Source organism: Ursus arctos, unplaced genomic scaffold, assembly GCF_023065955.2.
Source record: "Ursus arctos isolate Adak ecotype North America unplaced genomic scaffold, UrsArc2.0 scaffold_10, whole genome shotgun sequence".
Lineage (NCBI taxonomy): Eukaryota > Metazoa > Chordata > Mammalia > Carnivora > Ursidae > Ursus > Ursus arctos.
In genome coordinates, this window is record NW_026622764.1 from 4,965,558 (window position 1) to 4,988,101 (window position 22,544).

A 22,544-nucleotide genomic window follows, 5' to 3' on the forward strand; every position below is an offset into this window, starting at 1 on the left:
TAGAACTCACTATCCACCAAGTTTAACTTTCTCCACACCTATCTCCGCCTTTTATTATTAAGTGTTTCTAGTTTTGCAATTTCAAATTAATTAAGTTGCTAGTTGAAATTACTTATAATGTACAACTTCCATATCTTGTGTGTGTTTATAATAATTTCTTATAAAATAAGCAAGGACAGAAAAATAATAGAGCGAGAAATATCATATGCCCCAGGAATGTGACTAGTCAATTATATTGGTCAGATATAATTAAATCACTGGAGAGGAGATTTGCAGTTCATATTCCACTAATTTGATGTGTAACATTGAGAAACACACGCCTTCGTGTCTGTGTTCCGTTTTCAAAGTGAAAATATTACTCTCTTCGTCTGGGAGTTTACAGTTCTGCTCTCTCTGGGCTGTGCCAGGGAGAGGAGCCGTCCCTTTCTTCGGTGTCCTGAATTGGACATAATTGGACAAGACTACCTCTAATCAAATGCAGGTCCCCTGGAACATTTGAAATGCACAGAAAAAGTGGAGGCTCTCTGCTTTGCAATCCCGAGAGACTGTGGTACTTTGTGGGACCTTCGCCCCATCCCGTCCCCCTTCTCTGTGTCCTTTTGCAGACAGCATGTCTGACACCACACAAAATGCTGTGACCTGGTGCAAACCGCAGCACGAAACAGAGAACACCCAACACTAGCAGGCCCTGGGGACTCCAGCCCTTGTCACCAGCAGCCTTCCCGTTGTCTCCGGCAGATGGGCTGGGGGCGGAGCTCCGAGGAGGAGAGGGTGGTAGCAGACACGGTACCGGGCGGTGTGCTCCCGAGCACGGGTAGGAGATAGTGAGTGATGGAATTCATGTATGAGTCATGTGCTTTTCTTTTGGAATATTTTCTCTTTGTAAAATGACATCATTCTGCATGATAATATTTACAAGTGCAGAAAACTCCTTCACATGTCTTCAAAATGTGGAAGACAGTAATAATAACCAACGCCTTTCAGGGAGTAGACCCACACTAAGCATTAAGTGAACTGAATAGAATAATATCAATCTCTATAATTCATATAATTCTGTCATGATTTTTTGAAAAACATTTGATTAAAAGTGTTCTTGAAAGTGATATTTCTTTGGATCATAAAAACAAATTACTTCGCACTGGCTGCAACGACTTTTTTTAAAAGTATGTGTTCAAACTCTAGAATTATTTTTATAGGACTCTTTAGGCAGCAACAATTTTTAATAGATAGAATTATTAGTAAATATATAACAGCTAACTACTTTCAGGGATCATTTGAGTAATAGGAAGGTGGCATACTGCATTAGTATATATTGTTTTATTGATCTGTAAGAAGATTTCTAATAAGTTATAAAATGATTAATGGTATCGTGGTACATTAGTCCATTAAAGTCAAGTCAGAACTCTACAGAAGAAGAATGTGAAAAAGGAAAGGGGGCCGTTTATGGACAGTTCCGAGCTTCCATTTCGGAGCAAAGCTGCATGGGGATTAATTTGATGTGAGGGTCATCAGAATGAGGAAGTCTGGAGGAAGAGGGCTGGGAGCTGCCGTACTGTGGCTTGTCAGCATTCGAGAAAGCAGAGCGTTACGCTTGTCATGTCATCCAGTCTGTCTGATGTCTAAGGAGGGGATTCTGGGTGTCAATCAGTCCAACGAGTTACCCAAAATAGAGATGTCATAAACCAGTTCTTAAGAATAACCATGTTGGAAGGCATTTAAAAAGTGTCAAGTAAAGGAGTTGCAGAGCTTTAATATCGTTTTTTTCTGAGCTCATACTGGATGCGGTGGTAGGGACTCGGGAAGTCACCTGCGATTGCTCTTGGCAAGGCCAACGAGCCCTCGGTGAAGGAGAACAGATGATCTTGGAGGAGCCTGTTCTGCTCCTTTCCCACGTGACCCAATACGCTGCTGAGCGCAGGGTCGGCTGACAGAACCTCTCAGGCCTGCCGGGCTGGCTGTCCAGCCTGTCTTTGATGTTGATAAAAATGGCATCCTCATTAAAGCAGAGAGCACAGACTCCTGCCCCCTCAAGGACACGTCCCCCCCTTGCGAGAGGGTAATCAGGTCACGGTTGGCACAGACTCCCCGCACAGGTGGTGGTGTCTCGTGTCTGAAGACGCAGGCACAGCCGGTCACCCCGTGTCCCTAACAAGAGGGGGCTCACCAAAGCTCCGGGGAAAGTCCTCTGCCGTTTGATTTCAACCAGACGCCAATTTTCTTTGTTTAAAGATACAAGGAGGAGAGAGAGTGTGTGCGTTTGGAAGAGGGTGTTGATTTATTGCTCTTTAAAAATGGAACATACAAAAATCTCCACTGAATTGTGCTGGTCCCATTTACAATATAACATTGGGCCTAATATCTAACTTCTCATTGGAGGCTCGGAGTCCCGGAAACCATAGTTTGTACTCTTGGAAAAGTAAAGATTTTTCAGCAGTATTCTTCTTTATTTCTATTGCTGTTCTGTTTCTCATATAATTTTTTTACAGTAATGCAGTAATTCTAATAGCAGTGTAACAAAAGGAATGCCGTGATGGGACACAATAATAGTATTTATCATCTAGGACTCTTATTCTTTATGAATATACTGTACATATTCTTAATCAGGGCACCTTTTTTCATTTAGTTTGAGAATGAATAACAACTTTAAAAAGTGATTTGTTAGCTGTCTTATGCATATTTTATGAATTATACTCCTTCCAATTATGATTATTTGACTTATTTTTGCATTTGAAATACCTTTACAGTCAATTTCCCATTGACTTTTTAAAAAAGCATGCATTTTTAAATGGCAAATAATTTTTAGACAAAGCCTTTCAAGAAGAAAGACGCAGAAGAAATTATTCTTTCCTTGGGTTCATGGTGGGAAGCAAAAGTCATTTCTAGAATGAAGGCTAGGTTTCTATAATTACATTTCAATAATAAAATATTTTTAAAGGTAAGGGGATAAAATTATTGTTCACTTCATTATTTGATCGTTTCTGTTGGGAACAAATAGCACTTGGTATGTGTGTCATTTAAATCTCTCTCTCTCCCTGTCTCTCTCTCTCTGGCCTCGTGTGGTAAATGTAGTTGTTCAGGCTCTGAATTCAATTTAGCTGCTATTGATTATTGTTCTGTTCTTCCTGCCTGAGATCTGCTTATGTAACATGTAGCAGAGCCAGACAGATACGCCTTCGTAACTCTGTAAGCAAACCACTGAAGGGTATTTTTGTCCTTTTTTATGCTCCCAAATTTTGGCTATGATTGTCTGTTGGGGATGTTTTCCACTCAGATATCTATTTCAATACCCAAAAAGGTCCTTTAACTCAAGCTCTCCTGAAGATTAAAATGGGTTGAGGATGAGCGGGCCCACGCGCTGGGCTGGGAAGGCCGTACCTGTGTCCCTTCTCCTACGTGCCGGGTTGTTTTCAGACACCGAGAACTACAGGCACTTCTGGTTTTAACTTGTGATCCTTTCTCCCTAGAAAAAGCCGATTCCACTCATTGGAGATGACTCTGAATCCCTCTTGCTGTGGTCCTTGGCTTGTGTCCTGCCTTGGTCATTGTGTCTCACGTCCCCCTAGGGCCCATCCTTCTATGTCTCTTCCTGCTCCGTGCAATCTTCCTGAGATGAGCGTCCAAGCTATGACTGTCTTTAGACTTGCGTTGCTCAAATTTCAGAAGTAAAGTACATCCTTTTTCAATTTAACTATTTTCGTTGTTTTATTCTAACTATTTCGTTGTCAGTTCTCAATGGCATCGAACCAAAAAGCTTCCCTTTGAACTTCAACCAGTCTCCAAAAGAGAAGCAGTGTATTGAGCAAAGAAGAACGTGGATTCTGAAGCTAGGCTCTCTGAGCTCCGAGTCTTGCCCCAACATCAACACCTATGTGTGTGATCTTAGGCAGGTTACTTAGTTCTGTGTGTCTCAATTCTTCATCTATAAAGGTGGAGCTAAGACAGTACCCGTTGTGTGGAACTATCTGGAAAACGACATGAGTCTCCTCCTATCAAGTATCTAGAACGATAATTGAAAAGGTGCAAGTACTCCAAAAATGTAGGCTCTTTCTCTTGTCTGCTTTATTTGTTTTTCCAGGAGCTATGCACAAAATCTTTTTGCATGGGGTTTTAGCTCTCTGTCTCTGTCTGAGGGCTCTGCTTCTAGCTCAAGCAAGTGCCCTCATCATTTCAGCCTAAATCACTAGGGAAGTGAGGAACATTATTAAAAGCATGAAATTTCCTACATTTTAAGTACACATCTAGCCCCGTGAGCCTATTGAATTGGTAGGTATTGTGAAGAAGAGCCCTTTTGTGTCTCTTCTCAAAGGATTGTGATTAGGACAATGCATTCGGTTGATTTCGGGTCTGTTGTTTGTGCTAGGTGAAAGAGCATAGAAGCTTAGAGATGGAAGGCATCTGTGAGATCCCATCTTTGTTTCCCTGTTCTCCCATAGTTGAGATCTCTTGTACTCTCTATAATGTCGAAGATGATGTAGATATCAAGATGACTACACTCCGGCATAGTCTTTCCATTACCGGATAACCTCCCTGATTAGCTCCATTGCTCCCCTTATTTGCAACTCTCCATTTGTTCATCTTCTGATGTGGATGCCAGGCACCATGGTAGGAATAATAGGGCATGCCCTTCCCCACCTAATTACCTTGGCTTTATTTCCAAGGGCTTACGTAAATGGTGACTACGAAGGAGGAAATGACCATGATTTGTAGGACTGACGTCCTTGTCTCTCCATTCTTCCCAGACCTTATTTGTAAATGTTTAAATTTAGATCAAAATGCTTGATCAAGCTTGCTCATTATAAGTGCCCTAACTTGCATAGTTGCCCTGACATACTTCTTTATATCCAGCCATTTTGAACTCTATTATTGGAAAATAAAAGGAAATAGATTAAAATTGCTTAAAAATGTTGGACTACTTTCCCATAAAATGAAACATCAGAACTTCTCTGCTGCAGAGGACGCTGTCTGTAGTCACCAGTTAAGCAGGAGATTTTAAAAGATTTTTGAAGGGCAGCTAATATTTTCAGTTCTCCTTCCCTTTGACCTTGATGCCATATCCTATGGTTTGGGATTGCTCTTCAAACACACAAATCGGTTTGGTACTCAATGCTACAAAAATTAACAGCACTCTCTTGAGGACAAAGAAATTTTTGCATAGCTCAAAAACTGCTTTTTTGTATATTATAGTCAGAAGGCCTTAATGAAGAGCTACCATTAAGACCAAATTGTAGTTGATTAATAGCAATGCTGAGAGGCAAAAAAGGTGAAAAATACGGGGCATGGATTTTTTTTTTTTTATGTGGAGCTCTTCCATGTAAAGGAAATTCTGAAATAAAGGTAACTTCCAATATGCACAATTCTTCACAACATGGGGGGGGAACACAGAGTATGTGAACCGTTAAGAGAGCCACCATCTGGAAGACTTTACTTTCTAATGAATTTTACTGATGTAACATTTAAAATTATCAATATTATGGAAGACATTTGAGATAACACAGACAAAAATATGCAAATAAGTGAGGAGATGTGAAGCTTTTAGTGTAAAGATTTGTATGTCATTTGTATGTGGACAGTCTTGTCCCTTCTTTTCCCTGCCCTGGGCAAACATTTGTATAAAAACTGTATTTGCCAATTTTCCATTCCAAATACATGCTACTGAGCTTCCATTTGGTAATTTACAAACCCGAGAATTTAGAAGAGCCCAGCGCCATCACTGGTTTGTTGGCATCTGAGGCACCCCCAGGATCCTTGTTCTCTACCACCCAGCCTGGCTGGCTGGCTGGCTGGCTTTCTCTTTTCCCTTCTCTCATCTGGCTCTTTCTTGGGTTTTCTTTCATTTTTCCACATCTTGTCTTCTTTGTATTCCTCACAATAGCTACTAGGCAGGCAATAAATATTTATTATCTTGAAGTTTGTAATTTTCCTACTTAATTCTACCGTTCCTTACATATTGAAGGGGGAAAAAAAAAACCAAAGAGAAGACGTGTGGTATGGAAATAAATACAATAATGCCAATATATTCACACAGAAGAATCTTAAAGGCTTTTCCACCCCAACAGGCAACCAAAGATAAAGTTGCTCACCTTCTTCTGTGCTTCTAGTCCACATCCATAGATATGAAGAAATTCAAGGGCATATAGAGATGAAGGAGAGAAAATGTTGTGAGTATAGTTTTTCTTCATGTACAAAATCTAGAGTCTCTAGTTTCTTACATTGAACCATATGAACGTGCTGTTTTTGCAGAGCAAAATGCTTGAATATCAGGAATTTCTTATGGCTCGACCTACTAAGATTAGCATACACATGAAATAGTAATTTTAATTCGGAAGTGTTTCTGTCCATGAAGACAGACGTTGGCATCTCTGTGTCAAGTTAACTCAGTCAGCACTCAGTCAGCAGCGACTCACACACGTTATGCCACGACTGTAATGGTCTTTCTTCTCAAGGGCAAAAGCATAGGAGAAAAGTCTTCTCTATAATGTGGCAAATCTTCTATCACAGAATGGAACAGTGCTCCTCTGCGTTTCCTTTTTCCTTGCATACACTTGAAGCTTAGTTTGGAATCCGAGACAAGAATAATAGTTTTGCTGAGACAGCAATGAGAACATAAGTGAACCTGGAAAAGCCCTACCTGGCAAATGAGCTTTCTTGAGCCCTGGGAGACTTTAATTAATGTTAATGGAGAAACCTTCTTCAAAACCCAATTAAGCACTTAAATGTGTTCTTAATGATCTCTGCTCCCTGAGTCAGGGTGTACAGAAGGGAATTGATTTAACACCAGTAATAAAAATATAAATGTTCCTGGGTCCGCTGTGCTGCTTTTTCTGTGGAAGCTTTGCTTTCTCTTGGTAAACAGGCTTTCCTCCAGATTTCTCACGCACCCCGAATCTCCTGTTGACCCCTCGTCCTGCTCTCTTGAACTATGCCGTGCAAAGGTTAGCTGCTGAGCCAAAGACATTCTTTGATGCATAATAACAGTTATATAAAGCACTTTTAAAATACAAACAGATTTTGAGTAGCTAATTATGCTGCAGGTGTTGCTTGTCCCCCAGCATGAGAAATGATCCTCACACTCTCTTTATCACAAGGCTGACATAATGAAAACTCCCTGTCCTCAGAGACAGAATGCCTTTCTCCAGCAGCCCGTCGTCCCCATCATCATAATTGGTATTGATGTTAGATTAGTGTGTATTTCCCATGATGTACTTCCTCATTAAATTTTTTTAAAGTGAAATCCAAAATGAATTTGCTCACCTGGGTTTGCTATTACTTCCAAATAGTTGAGTACCTGTGTCTAAAAGACGGCTTATATTTTATCTGACATATCTCTGGCTCTCAAATAGTTTTATGCTGGAAGCTAAAGGCAAGACAGTTTTAGGAAATAGTATAAAACATTCACATGACATAGCTTCTATGAAGCTGGTTGGCTTGAACCGTAGAAGATAATCCATTTTCAGAAGAGAATCTTCATAATTAAAATGGAGGGTTTTTCAGGGAGACAAGCTGAAGCATCATCAACCAAGAGTCTCCAAAATCCTTTAACTTGTATATTACCCTTATATTACTCTCTGTGTTTATGTTGTTCCAAATAACAGTACAAATGACTCAAAAGGACCAGATTCTTTTTGGCGTGTGTTTGAGATGAACTTGACGACATGATGCATTGGGGGGTTCATATCATTGTTTTGCCTCTCCCGCAGAGTTACACATTTAGCTTCTCAGCCTCTCTTCCCTGTGGTGATGCAGTGGTCTTTTCTTGCCTGCTTTCCCTTACCTCCCTACTCTCCTGACACTGTGTTCTTCCCTCCCTTCACCCCCTTGAGATGCAGGATCTTCTAAGATTATACAAGAGATGTTTGATTATTTGATTTCCCTTAATTAGACTGTCAATCTGGCAGCAAGGAGACCATTTCAGTAGAATTATAAGAGCTACGCTCATAATTCCATGCTGCCTCGGTACCTATATTACGTGTTTTTTGAACAGGCTATGATAGATTGGAGCTGCCACTAGCCTTCTTGGAGATTCACCTTCATGGATATCACTGTTTTATCTAAATTAACCCAAAATACAAATTGATCAGTAATGGTCCCATTCCTCTTAGCAAAATATCTGACATATACTTCTCACATGATAGATACTCAGTAAACGTTGGTGGAAGGAGAAAGTCAGTTAAAAAACAAAAAAAGGCAACTCATTATTCTACCAGTGTGTGTTACACATAGAGAGCTCGCATTTTAAAATATGGGTCTCTGCCGGCACATACCATTGGCAAAGTCTTACTAGTTTTGATTTTCCTTACATATATATGATTATTTAATCCTTCCTAAAATCCTGTGAGGTTGGTACTACTCATGGAAGCTCAAGTGAATGAGCTAAGTGCAAATAAATGCACTTCTGTAGGGGATACCGAGTAATAAATGCCACGGCTCATGGCTGCCCATGGCTCTTTCTCATGTGCAGGAATCTATTTCTGCATTATGTAGTCCTCTCCATTATATTGTCAATCTCATCTTGTAAAACTGGCAGATGTGGGGGAGTGTGCAACTGTTTTAACCATACCTACTTTCTTATTTATCAAGACATGAAAATCACCAGTACCATGCAATCCGCAATTATGTAATGGAGACTTTTCAGAAAAGCAGTTTGCTAGAATTTTAACTTAGGATAATTACCAAGAATAGTTGATCAGAAGGTCTGAAAATTCATTCATAATCACTGTTTTGATGTTTAAAAGCCCTCTACAGATATGGTGTTTACCAAACCCTTCCCTTAGGAGTTTTACACACCTTGTGTCTTGAACATCTTTGGGAGCTGGAATAATCAAGCCCATTCAATAAATCTTCCTAGATGAGCGAGGCTCAGTGCTAGACATGGAGGACTCTCTCCATACGTCAGAAAACAATGGTGTCCTAATGGCAAGTCCGGTAGATGAGAAACCGCCTTAACACTATCATTGTCGAAGGAGAAAGCAAGGCAGCCACAAAGCAGGTATCGCATGATTCACAATCAGTGAGAACGGCAGGATTTAGAGGCATCCGTAGTGGTCATCTGAGGGGTGACCAAGGTTGGCCATGCTTATTGTCTCCAAAATATATTGGGGAGATTTGCACACACGAGTGAAGGTCTGTGTAGAATTACACAATCTCTGTTTTGCAAGATGGAAAATATGTGGAAAGGGAGTAGGACTTGGACTGAAACAGGAAGAGAGCTGTTGCAGTTGGATGGTGTCCTGCCTCAAGGAATTTTCCACGTGGCTCTGATGAGGTGTTGAGGTGTTCGGGCTATACTTCTATTTTGCCAGAAAGAAATTCCCCAAAATGATAGAATACCAGACTGTCTACCTACAACATACTTAGTGGCAAATGAACCACATACTGGTGAATGGAAAATATCTTGTCATCACAGACGCCAGGTAGCTGAGCGGCTGGGTGTGTGGGGCCTGAAAATAGTCCGGGTTTTAAATTCTGGCTTAGCTTGGTCGCTTCAGTCAGGGATTTAAGCCTTCTGGGCCTCATTTTTCATGCCCCCAAGAAAAGGAGGTAGATGTTGCTGTTGACCTCAGAGGTTTGCTGTGAGGAGCAAACGAGCTACTACATGGAGTATTTCTCCCAACAGTTTGTGGCACAGAGGAAGCGCTGTGCGTTCATGTCCACCATCTTTGCTTCACTCAACCTGTCCACTTCATTCTGCTCTTTCAGATTGAAAGCGATTACGAAAAGTCATGAAACGCTTGTTAACATTTTTTATTTCTTTGAAATTTTTTAAAGATTTATTTGTTTATTTATTTATTTATTTGAGAGAGAGAAAGCACAGAGGGGGAGGGAGAAGCACACTCCCCGCTGAGCAGGGAACCGGATGCAGGATTCGATCTCAGGACCCTGAGATCATGGCCTGAGCTGAAGGCAGACGCTTCACCAACTGAGCCACCCAGGCGCCCTGGATGTCCACATTTTTTAGACTGTAGGTCTAAGAAATGCAAGCCTCAGGATCTCGTACTTTGTTACTCACTTTATTCCACAGGGAGTGAGAATCCTTGCTGAGTGGTTTCATACACGAGTATAATGTGAAAGAGACAGGCTACTGGCTAAATCTCACTGTAAAAGAAAGACTTTCCACCTAAATGTTTACACATTCCAATAAATATGTAATTAACGTTATTTTGCTCTTGGAATAGAAAAGATGGCTTCTAGCTGAATCTGGTTTTAAATAATGGAGAGTATAGTAAATTTTGACAAATAAAATCAAACTATATATATATGTATATATTTACACTTTTTTTTCTTTTAATGAGAAAATATATATTTTAGCGGCCTGGCACAGTGCCTCCCACATACTGAACTCTTAATTATTTTTTTTTAGTTCAACTGCAGTGGACACGCAATGTTACGTGAGTTTCAGGTGTACAACTTAGTGATTCGACAAGTCTGTACCTTCTGTTGTGCTCACAAGTGCACCTACCATCTGTCACCACCCAGGCTGTTACAATGCCATCACTACATTCTCTAGGCTGCACCTTTTATCCCCGTGACTGAAATCAAATGAGATTTTTTGCCAATTTCTTCACTTGATGATACACGTCTTCCCCAGAGTCTTCCCTCCAATCTGTTCTCTGGGTGCTCGGTGACGTCAGCAGTGGCGTTGGTTTAAACCCCAGGCACTCACTGCAGTAAATCATTTTCCTTCTGGCTCACTGACCCTCAAGGGAACAACCTTTATGAAGGGTACTAAATTCTGTAAAGACTCTTGGAGTCATAGTTTTCCCCGGGGGAAAAAATGTAATGAGTGATCATGGATGTGGAAAGTAAGGTTTTGGGTTTTATTGTTTGGTTGGTTTTTGTTTTAACTTGTAAGGGGGACAGGCAGGTGGTTTCTTCCCCTTGAGATGGTAATGAAATTTGGCCAAACATAAAGAAAATGTGGGTCTATGTGTGTGTAGTGAAAGTATGAGAAGATGATGGGACTTTGATTTTATTTTTTTAGTATCTCTATGTAATGAAGCTGAATGATAAGTTAGTTTTGTTATTGGGGTTTTGGAATAGGTATTGTTAAATGTATTCCAGGGGCACTTGGGTGGCCCAGTCAGTGAAGTGTCTGCCTTCCGCTCAGGTCATGATCTCAGAGTCCTGGGATTGAGTCCTACATCTGGCTCCCTGCTCAGCAGGGAGCCTGCTTCTCCCTCTTCTGCTCCTCGTGCTTGTGCTCTCTCTCTCTGTCAAATAAATAAATAAAATCTTAAATAAATAAATAAATAAATAAATAAATAAATAAAATGATCTTTAAGCCTTATTATTTGAAATTGAATAAAACCAACTTATTAAAAGACTCATGATTATTTTAGGGATTATGGCAGTCAGCACAGCAAAGCACTAGAAAGAAGCCAACTGTTAGTTTTAAGCTTTAAGGCCTCGTCAGGGACACAAACCTCATGAGCTGTTTACCAATCAGCCTTGCTTTGGGCTACAATATCTAACGGATACTCAAAAAGGGAAGCATCGTTTGCATATACTATGATTTACGTTTTATTGATGCGTATGCACATACATTCTCAACACAGAAAATTCTTCAAGTTCAATATCCGGCTGTTCTGATGTAAGTCTACATCTCTGTAGACTTACATCAGTAAGTAATACCAATCAGAACTAAGAAATGACACGAAAAAGTACTTTCTTAATTTAATTTAAGCATATTCTGGTACAGTTACTGACTTTCTGAGTGTGAAACTAGGTGCTGCTTTCTTCATTCTGAACAATATGTAAGAATAAACTCTGCTCTGAGGCTGTACCTTTCACTGTTACTAGCAATTTCATTCTTACAGTGAATTCCATTAATTACAGTTTTCAGTAATAGTGAATATTGTATTACCTGAAACAAGGTATGATTCTGTATTACAAGCATATTTCTGAGATGACGCTAAGCCCTGGGTAAAGGAGACATATGCAGGAAGAGTGGCCCCTGCCTACTAACGACTGTACCATGTCTGTTTCCGACAAAGTGGGGAACAAAATGTCTTCTTGTCCATGAACAGGGGAGAGGGGCAGAGGGAGAGAGAGAAGCAGACAGCCCGCTGAGCAGGGAGCCCAATGGCACGTGGGGCTCGATCCCAGGACTCCGAGATCACGACCTGAGCTGAAGGCAGACGCTTAACCGACTGAGCCACACAGGCACACGTCACTCTGTGACTTTTTAAAGCTATAAATTCTAATAGAATCACTGGCACTTTTCTGGCAGTCAATACAGACCAGGTATAAATAAATAGCATGTTTCAGGAGCCCTGTGACACGTAATGACACTGCATTCCCAAGGCGCTGGTTTGCTCCTGGTCTCCAGGGGCATCTGGGTCTGTCTCTGCCCCTGCACCTCGCTGCTAGCAGACAGGCTAGGATCCAGCAGAAAACCATACTGACGGCCCTAGTTGTACATCGACTCCAATGCAAAATCAGAAGTACTCACGTCCGTGGGAAACATAAATTCTGCAAAGTCCCCACTCAGCCATGGGACAGCGCACCCACTTTGAGCAAAAATAAATTATTATTGTTTTCACTGATAACTTTGGGGGCGCCTGGGTGGCTCAGATGGTCTGCCTTTGGCTCAGGTCATGATCCCAGGGTCCTGGGATCGAGCCCCGCATCAGGCTCCCTGCTCAGCAGGAAGTCTGCTTCTCGCTCTCCCTCTGCCTGCCGCTCCCCCTGCTTGTGCTCTCCCTTCCTTTCTCTCTCTCTCTGTCAAATAAATAAGTAAAAATAAAATCTTAAGAAAATTGATAACACTTGTCAATCAGCTATTGGTAGGTAAATTGGGGTTGTCCTTGTGCACTGTTGGTGCAGAAACGTCCTGACAATATGGCAAAGGAGTAGGAAATTTGGATATATACCCAAAGCGTTTTATATTATAGTTCTCTAAGGTATTCAACTACATAAAAATATTAGAATACATGGATTAGAAATATTATTAGAAATAACTAGAAATTAGACAACTAATTTTACTTTATTATTTCAGATTTTCCAGTTTACTTTGGGTTCTATGACAAAGTCATGCATGAACTTTCTTCAGAACCTTTTTGTGTGTTTCTTCTAAGTGCAGACGTTATGGTAGGTCCCATTCTATTCCGTCTAGGAAGAAATGAATACATCTGAACTTTTTAGTGAATGTGCCGATTACTTATTACAGTTCTACTGAATGCGTTGCCATTTTCTAAATATAGTCTAGCTTCTGCATTGTAACACTCCCTCACGTATGAATCCTCAAGGGCTTCACGTATTCCTGCGTGAGTCCGACAGAGCAAGGGAAGTGTGACACAACGACACGTTCATTCTTCTTTACTTGGTAAAGAATCCCTTCATGTGCCAAGGACTGGTTGTAGATTTCTTGTCTACAGACTCATGTCACTTCTCTTTCTTCCAAAGGCTGATTTCCCACCTTTTCAACCCTTTTCCACATTCTAAACTTGCTGAAGGCATGGAACCCCAACCTGAATTCATATTGAAATGTGTGTGCTCCCTGATTTTTTTAAAGCTGTAAATTCTAATAGGATCCCTGGTACTTTGACAGCAGTTCCTATAAGCCAGGTTGAAATACAGGGTGTGTTTAGAGGACCATGTGACACGCAAGACTGCCACCTTCCCGGGCTTGACTGGCTGCTGGTCTACAAAAGGAACTTCATCTACGCCTGTCCCTGCAGCTGTGTCCACCCATGGCTGGACTTGGAAGTAGTCTCCATGAAAGAAATTCTTTCCTTTCCAACGTCCATAGCAGAGCTCCCGACGTCTTTGTCACTAATGTGAAAATCTGGTGAATGTGGCTCCTTGAAAAAGATCTTTCTTGACACTGTAAGAAAAGGCTGTTGCCTGTAAGCTTAATTCACCTACTACAACCCTCTTCATTTTCATTCGAGTGTATGGTAGAACAGTTTGGGAAAGGTATGAATTAGTGTAATCAAAATCTCAGCCAAAGCAGCATGTCCATGTTTTTAAAGATTTTCTTTATTAGAGAAAGAGAGAGAGAGAGAGAGAGCACGAGCAAGGGGAGAGGGAGAAGCAGGCTCTCTGCTGAGCAGGCAGCCGGATGTGGGATTCGATCTCAGGACTCTGGGATCATGACCTGAGCCGAAGGCAGAAGCTTAACCATCTGAGCCACCCAGGTACCCCCAGCATGTTCATTTTTAAAAACAAGTACAGAATAAACTCTGCCCTCTCAAGCTCTGCAGGCCTTCCCAAGCCCTGCGCATTACTCCACACCTGCCTCCTCTCTGCGTGGGAACCCTGTCTGCTTTCATCCCAGCCCCCACTGTGCCGCAGGACCTAAACCACACTAGCTGTTTGGAAAGAAAGGTTCAATCCATGAAGTAAGCTTAAAAAAATCTTCTTTCTTAAGGATTTATTTGGCCTCCAATGGAAGAGTTAGCTGACCGATCACCTCAAAGGGATCCATAGGATTCACCCTCGTGGAAGCTCATCGAGGTTCTAGTTCGAGCCTCTATTCTGCACAGGAGCTCAGAGCCAGGAGGACTGGCTCATACTAACCAAATCACAAGACGGAGCCGTGCAGACCTGAGGCCCATGGGGCGAATTTCCAATGAGCATTCTGAGGAAGGCACCCCCAGGGCGCTGGGACACAAAAGTGCACAAGCACTCCTAGCAGGGAAAGTGGACGAGGAAGGAACGGGCACTATGCAAGCCCATAGGCACAGTCCATTTCGGATCTTGAGAGGCCCATGTCGACTTCCAGATGTGGCCACACGGGGCGGGAGGAAACAGCCTGTTCAGTGTGGAGAGCAGCGTGGAGGAGGAGTCGCAAGGTGAGGTCCACGGATGTGTCCATGCTGCGATCGAGGAGGGAGACCGATGGTGACACAATGGTGGCGGTGATAGGAATCAGGAGGTGTGAGCAGGTATTGGAGGGATGTAGGAGATGTAGGAGGTGGACTTGGAGCTAGAGACTTGGTCTCTAGAGAGCAGAAGGAGGTGCCGGGTGTGACTCCCAGATTTCTCACTCTTGCCTCTCCCCGGAGGGAAGATGCCAAATTCCACTGTGGACCTGCAGCGACTGAGAGGACAGAGGCCTGAAAGCGAGACATGCCAGAGAGCATTTCAAGAGAGACCAGATGCTTGAGAGAGAAGGACAGAGAGAGAGAGAGAAAGGTGCTTTGGAAACCAAGATTTTAGCTTCCCTGTTTTATAGATGACCACCGAATCATCCCGGGGGTGGATGATTGCCCTGAAAGACTGCGTGGAGGAGAGTTTAGAACAGAAGCCTGAGGGATACCAACATTTTGGGGAGTGGCCGAGGAAACAACAGTGACACAGAGCCGCAGGTGGAGATGGGGAGGCACTGCCTGGAGTGGGTAGCTGGGGTCTGACCCGCGTGGCAGGAAGGAGCTCCATCAGTAGCGGTCAATGCTACCGAGAGGTCAAATAGAATAATCGGTGTAAGCAGCTGGGTTTATCGTCAGAGCGGCCAGCTTGCTTAGAAAGAACAGCTTCTGTGGAGTGGTTGGGGGCTGACGCCAAATCGGAGAAAAGAAGATGAGACGAGGAAGCGGGGACAAAGCCAGGCAGGTGGGAATGGGGAGGAGAGGGGATGGAGAAACTGAGTTGGCTTTGTATCCCCCGGATGGCTCTGGAGACACAGGGACGAATTCTCTGCTTGCTCCGCTTCCTCTTTGCATGGAGCATTCTCTATTTACAAAAGGGCCATCTGTAACAGTCATGTGTGTCCACAGTCCTCCACAGCGGCACCCCGGCCGGCAGACTGGCCCGGCCGCACCCCTCTTCTGGCCGGGCCCCCTCTCCTGTGCCGAATGAGCCCGGCGCTCTGGCGTGGTGGTGAGCTCGGTTTGGGGGGACTTCAGAATGTAGGGCAGCGCCGGGAAGCCAGGGGAGTTCCGAAGTTCAGGGAAATAGACCAAGTGTTATAACAGGATCCGGAAGTGGGTCACCGACAGAAACTGGAAGACATTTGCATCTTAGGACACGGAGCCAAGACGTAGCCCTGCAGGACAAGGTGTGCTGACATTGGCGGATCAAGGAGCTTGGTGCTCAGGACACTGTCCACCTCTTAATATATTCCACAGAAGCCTTACCTCATCGCCAGGCACGGGCTTGTTTTCTTGTTTCCTCGCAGAATACATCAGTATTTCTGATTTCTGGGTGCAGTGTGCTTTCACGAGACACGGACACAAATAAAGAAGAAAGCAGACATTCAGACACAGGAGCGTGAACATTTATGTTGACTTCCGCCTGCATTTACAATCTCAGCGGCACGCAGCATGCGTCAAAGTGCACGAGCCCGGGGCACTTGCTGTAGCTGACTACTGCTTACATAACCAATCATTTCATCCTCACACTCAGAACTCAGGCCACTAATGCATTCGAGGTGACAGCAAAGGATCTAATAAAATGTATCAACACATGTTATCAATGTAGAAAGAAGCCGTCCTTGCTAATTCTTGGGGAAATAGGAAAGCAATCTCCTGATATGGAGATGACAGCCGTTTTCGATACCTGACTTTCCTCTTAATGATAAAAAAATTGTAACCAACATGCTATTTTTTTTTCAGCAGGCCAATGTATATTTGCAATATAAATCTGCTATCTGGCTCTGAAACATAGATATAGATTTGGGGAGGAAGGCAAGCATATTTAAAAGGAATGAGAATCCCAGCTTCTATTGGAAACATTAATCTTAGGTGTTTTTGAAAGGCTCTTCACAAGATTAGCCATATCCAAATGGAATGTCCAGAACCAAGAGAAGTAATGAGAACCTGACATGGTTTATGCTTATGGTCATTTATAATAGCAATCCTGTTAACCATGATTATTCAGGGCCCTGTGCATAACTTCTAATGAACAAAATGGTTACTATTTTAGGCTCATCCCTTTATCCACATAAAACATTCCCTTCCGGAGCCCGATAGCTTAACATCGCTTCCCATAATTGGGAAGCAGACAAAGAACCCACCACCACCTGGTCTACCTCTTGAGACTTTTAGCTCAATCATGCTTGTGCCCTTACACCCAAAACTTTGCTGAATACCAAAAATTATCTTTAAAACACATCATTCTTCATCGTGAGTCTGGAGATGAGTTCTGTAGCCCAGGCTCCCTAGGATTGCCCCTCCTCTCCTCTCTTTGCTGTCCTCACTCGCATCTTCAAATAGGCCCACGTGTCCAGGGGATGTGTGTGCAAAGCAGACCCAGAAGCCAGCCCGAGGGGCAGGTGGGGTGGCTCATGACAGCCCACGGTGTGGAATTACAAAGTGCAGTCCTGAAATGAAGTGACTTGTGGGGGGAAAAAGAGGATGTTAGCAGTGAACGATGCCTTCCAAATGATGTGATGCATTATTAAAACAATGGCCTGGAAGTCAGGTTGTCATCAACTGTCATCTTTCCAGGCCCCGATTTCCACTTTAAAATGAGAGCCTCACATAATAAAATTAATTAATTAATTAAAATGAATATATCAGCAGGACCACTGCTGGAACCTCTCCGCTCTGGAGTGCACTGCCTCCGTGACCCCAGAGATGTGTGCCGGTTCAGGTAGCGAGGACTTCCCTCATCCTCCTGGGGCTCCAGTCCCAGTGAGAACAGTGCTGGTCCCGCGGTCGAGACCTGAACACCGTTCGTTTGTTACTATAATCTCTGTTCCCTCGTTTCTTCGTTTGTAAAAGGTTTCCCAGGCGCATCTCAAAGTTTTCCTGGGGAACGAATAACAAGTGAGAAAATGGTTTGGGAGAAAGAGAGAGTGTCGTTACCCTGATACAAGTAAGAACGGCGTTCTCCTTTAGGCCGTGTTTATCGCTTAGTCTGTTGCTTTTGCAGACTGGGACTTGAGCCTGTTCCCTGTTAGGTGTATGACGGGCAGCTGGAAGCCAAGTTTCTGTACAGTCAGGGGTCATTTGCAAGGGGCGCAGAGCGGAGGCGAGCGCGTGGGTGAAGGGATTATTTGAGATGTCCTTTGTGAGCATGATTACCTGGCAAACATTGTTCCCCAGACATAAAATTGTCCCTGCCCTCGAGGAGGGGTGTGGGCGGATGTATTTCAGCCAGGAGTTTGTCTCCTTACCCCGTCCCCTTGCCTGAGGCCAGAGTGAAACTCCAAACATACTAATTAAGAAACTGTTGCCCTACGTTGACTCGTTTACATACATTTTCCACTTTGAGGGGATGGTGGTGGGCTTGCAAATCCCTAAAATAACTTTTAATGGAGCGAAGCTTTCCATTGTTGGAATCTCCTGTTGTTTCATTCCCAAATTATTGCTCCCCATCTTATAATCATATATACCATTTAGGGCACCTAGAAAAGCAATTAGCTAATCCTTCTCTCTAGAGGAGAAGGTGAGGTCATCATAAGAAAAGACTCCTGAACTTCCTCCTACTACAGAGTCTTTATGAAAAGAGACAACTGTATTTACTTTTCATCAGGCACCTTTGTTTGAAAATCCTTTTGTACTTTAACAAAAATTAATCATCTGGCTTCTTCAGCTTTGTGCCACTGAAAACCATCCGACTTCCTCAAACTCGCTTCCTCAAAACATTCTAGAAGGTCGTTGGGAAGTATCTCAGAGCCATTCACTTCTCTCACTGTCCTGCCAAGAAGCCGCCTCACGGCCCATTGGCCAGAGCTAACTGAACTCAGTGCCTCCCAAGACGGCCCGGTTCATTCCTGTGCATTTCTTCCGGCAAGAAAGCTCTCCAGGCCAGGACACCCTGCACCTGTCTGCCTGCCCTTTTGTCTCTAGCCTCTGCTTTCACATCTAGAGAGCTCTTGGCCGCGGCGCGTGGCAGCATTTCCCTCAAAGTCAACAAGGAAGACCTCGCCTTTCTTTTTCTGTCCACGAAGCTTTCTCTGATTGCTTTCTGACCTATGGCAGCCCCAGCACTAAAATTTTAGAAGATGTTGAAGGCTCAGATGAGGAATCTTCCATTGCATTTCGAAAGTCTCGGAGTCCGTGCAGAAGAACTGGTGATGCGTTGAAACCTGGCCAGGGAGGTAGTTATTGCCCCATGGAAGGTTCAGAGTCATGAGCACTTTTGTCCATAGCTACTACCTGCTATTTATAAAAACCACTTTGTTACTTACTAGGCCTTTACATGAAAAATCTGCAAAGGAAATATAGTTGAAATAGCATTTAAGGAACCAGGATAAAAATGGATCCATTCCTGTTGGGTGATGCCAGGGAGGCTGATTGCAAAGAGAAAAGTGTGTATTTCTGGGCAGACTCCGGTATGCGACACCCCATTGTCCCTGAGAGGGGACAGAGTCCTGCCCGAGATGGGGTCTACCAGAGCCAGGAGGGGACTCACTGTTCAGAAACCACTTGAATTTGGAAAATTTTGCAAAAGCAAAGTAGGAGGCAGAATGGAGAGCACAGTCTGGCCCATGAAAATACCTGTAGCTTTCTGGAACTACGGAGCGGCGTTCCCTAATAGCTCTACTTTTTACATCCCGGAAATATGCGGAATGTGAGCGTTCCTTATAATGGAACTTTCCTGGTAGCACTGTCTACATACTCAACCTCCCCTAGGGCCAAGAAAAGGAAACCAGAACCAGGAATCACAAGACAGAAACTGCCATGCCTAGACTTCAGCGTGGCTTGTGTCATAAATGTCCCCATCAGATGACGTATTATGTCAGATCGCACAAGTACCAACGGCATTTTGAAAAACAATCCGCAACTGCCCCGAAGTATGGTTGGAAATTGGCTTTTCTTTCTTCTGAAACTCATACTTCTAGCTTCTTTCTGACAGCATGGTGGCACTGCCCCCACCTGCCACCTCTGTCCCCATGGCCCACATTCACACACCCGAACCCGTTGTTTCCACGTTGAAATTTAAGAAATTTTAGGGGTTCTCTCAGCTATTGTAGTATTTTTTTTCTAACGTATGCCTTTATGTGAAGACCTGTTCAAAGACCTGTGGGAGTACAAATTATTTGTATATTTTCCTATCAAGTTTTAAGGAAGTATAGTCCCTTATAAATAAATTACTGATGGGTGTGCCCAGGTGGCTCAGCTGGTTAAGCCAGCTGAGACTTGATCGCAGCTCAGGTCTTGATCTCAGGGTCGTGAGTTCAGGCCCCCCGTTGGGAGCATGGAGCCCACTTAAAATAAATAAGTAAATAATACATACATAAATAAATGAATGATGACAGCAAATAAATTACGTATAGCTGTCTAGACTTATACCTGAATTTCGCATGCATCCCATTTACCCCCACGGAGGCACCTTTGATCAAAGAATATAGTTTCATTTCGGTCAAACGAATGCAAAGTTATGAATAAAATTTCAACACCAAACAGATATCGGCCAGGTACACGCAGTTTGGTGCTGATGTCAGATTGATTTCACCAACTCCCTCGTGATTTTATAAGTTCTCTAAGGGCATTTTCAGATTAAATATAGCATACTGTTGAAGATGCAGGATTTGGAATCCGATAGAAAGTGGGTTTGAATTCTGGATTTTTTACTTACTTCCATTACTAAATATTGTTTGTATGCAAAGCATGACTCACAGTTACCTTCTGGGCGTATGCTGAGAATGACCTGGGGGAAAAGTATGAACCCTGCGTAGAACAGAGTGTGAGGTTGGTAAATACTAGGCACTGTTCTTGCTCTTACTGGCGAGTGTTCATGCCTCTGGGCGTACGTTTGACTGTAAACCATTCACGTTTCTAGGTGAGACGGAGCTGACAAGATCTTCCCTGGATATTATTAGTCCCAGACACAGACAAACAGCTGCCCTCCATGCCTAGGATCTGGGAACTACCCACATCACAGTGATCTATACTGTGAACGGGTACTTTTCTCTTTGTTTTATTTGGATTTAGGTGCAACTTGTTTCCTTGTAGTAGAAAAAGGTATTTTTTTCAATACTTATTTTCCTAATAGCAATCAAAAACAGAGGGATAAATGGAGTCATAATCGTTTCACATTTTATCAAATTAACTGAACACTGAACACATACTCATGCGGCTCGTGCATTATCTCGGAGGTCCAGGTTGTGGCTTTGATGAGTCTCCTTCCCGCGCTGTGAAACACACCAACGCATGTTAAGTCTGACCAAGGTTGAGTGTTTCTGGGCTTTGAGACCATGAGGTTTGTAGTGCACTTGATGTGAGTCATAAAGGCAATGCCCACTGCTACTTGCTCTGTGCGCCTGGAGTCCAAGCTCCTGCTGGCCCTGGTGGCAGAGGACTCAGCGCCATCTAGTGTCCGCTGGTGGCATAGCTAGCCGGATTTTCTGCTCGGAACTGACTCCCCTCGCACACTGCAGTCAGGAACTACCGTAGACCACACAGTTGACGATGGTTTTTCTTTACTTTTTTTTTTTACTTTCTGTATCACTGGATTTTGAAACTTCAGGTTCTGATGAACTCCCTTGTTTTTCAAACAACGACATCAACTCGAATGCCGTGCTACCCTTTGCATTCTCTTAGAGGCTCGCTCCGATAGTGTTTTGCTCGGCTGCAGACTTTTGTTGCCACGTCGTATCACTTGCAGCTGGCATTGTGTAAAAGAACTTTCTGGAAATGAGAGTTTCCTTATGATCCACTTGGCACCACAGCATGCTTCTCCCAGTACAGCATGTCCTGTATTAGAGACAGAACTCTTGTCATCCCTCCCGATTTTTGATTCTTCTCTTTTTTCAGATTGTCTACAAAGCCTGGCTGTGTTCCCAGTACTTTGAAGTCGCTCAGTTTAACTGCAGAAAGACAATTCCTTGCAAGCAATACTGTTTGGAGGTTCAGACGAGGTGTCCGTTTATATTGCCCGACAATGATGAAGTCATCTACGGGGGACTCTCCAGCTTCATCTGTACAGGTATAGTGCCTGGCGGGGTCTGGCACACAGCCTTTCCTGCTGGTCTGCTTTTCTGGGGGGCGCTGGTTGGCTTTGTTGTTTCCCTCTACGGATGGATGTAACCTTGAAGATATGCCTGGTAGTTTTCCATGCTTTCCTCATAGATGCCCCGAAAGAACTTGGTCTGGAAAGATCACATTATCTACAGAGTGCCTGTGACCCACACGCATTAGCTTTGCAAAAGGATAATTCTGAGGGGAAGATGTTAGCAATCATGAGGTACGCGTGGACCTGACTTCGAGTGGTTGGGTGCTGTGTGCTTCTTTGCGTTACATAAGAACAGATGATGTCACAAGGCCAGTAAAATTATGCTGCTTCTTCACATGGGGCTATTTTTCTGAGAAGTTTTGTGTTACTTTATCCTAAATAAGCATCCAGACCATAAAGAACTGTCTATCTAAGTTATTCGTGTGTGTGTGTGTGTGCATGTGTGTGTGTGTGTTTGAGATGCACAAGGGCTAGATACAATTTTATATTATATTCCCCATTAACAATGTTTACTTCTTTCAGCAAATGACTCAGACTCGGCCAAACACCAATATCAGAATTCAATTTCTGGGTATTTATAAGTATTACATAATTTAGACACAGAATAAGATGTAAAGAATAAGTAAATTTTTTTTTTTTTAATAAATGGTGAGTAGACAAGTGAGAACAGGACGCTCTGCCATGGTGATGTGATCATCAGA

The 22,544-nt window shown here is 43.1% G+C and overlaps 1 protein-coding gene across 1 annotated transcript in view; it reads left to right on the forward strand.

Annotated features, from left to right (window-relative positions):
* Positions 1-22,544, forward strand: part of NALF1 (NALCN channel auxiliary factor 1) — a 601,297-nt gene that overhangs the window by 546,762 nt on the left and 31,991 nt on the right. The window contains exon 2 of the mRNA XM_044381963.3: positions 21,645-21,816. Coding sequence (XP_044237898.2) covers positions 21,645-21,816 — 172 coding nt within the window. The remainder of the gene's footprint in view (positions 1-21,644; positions 21,817-22,544) is intronic.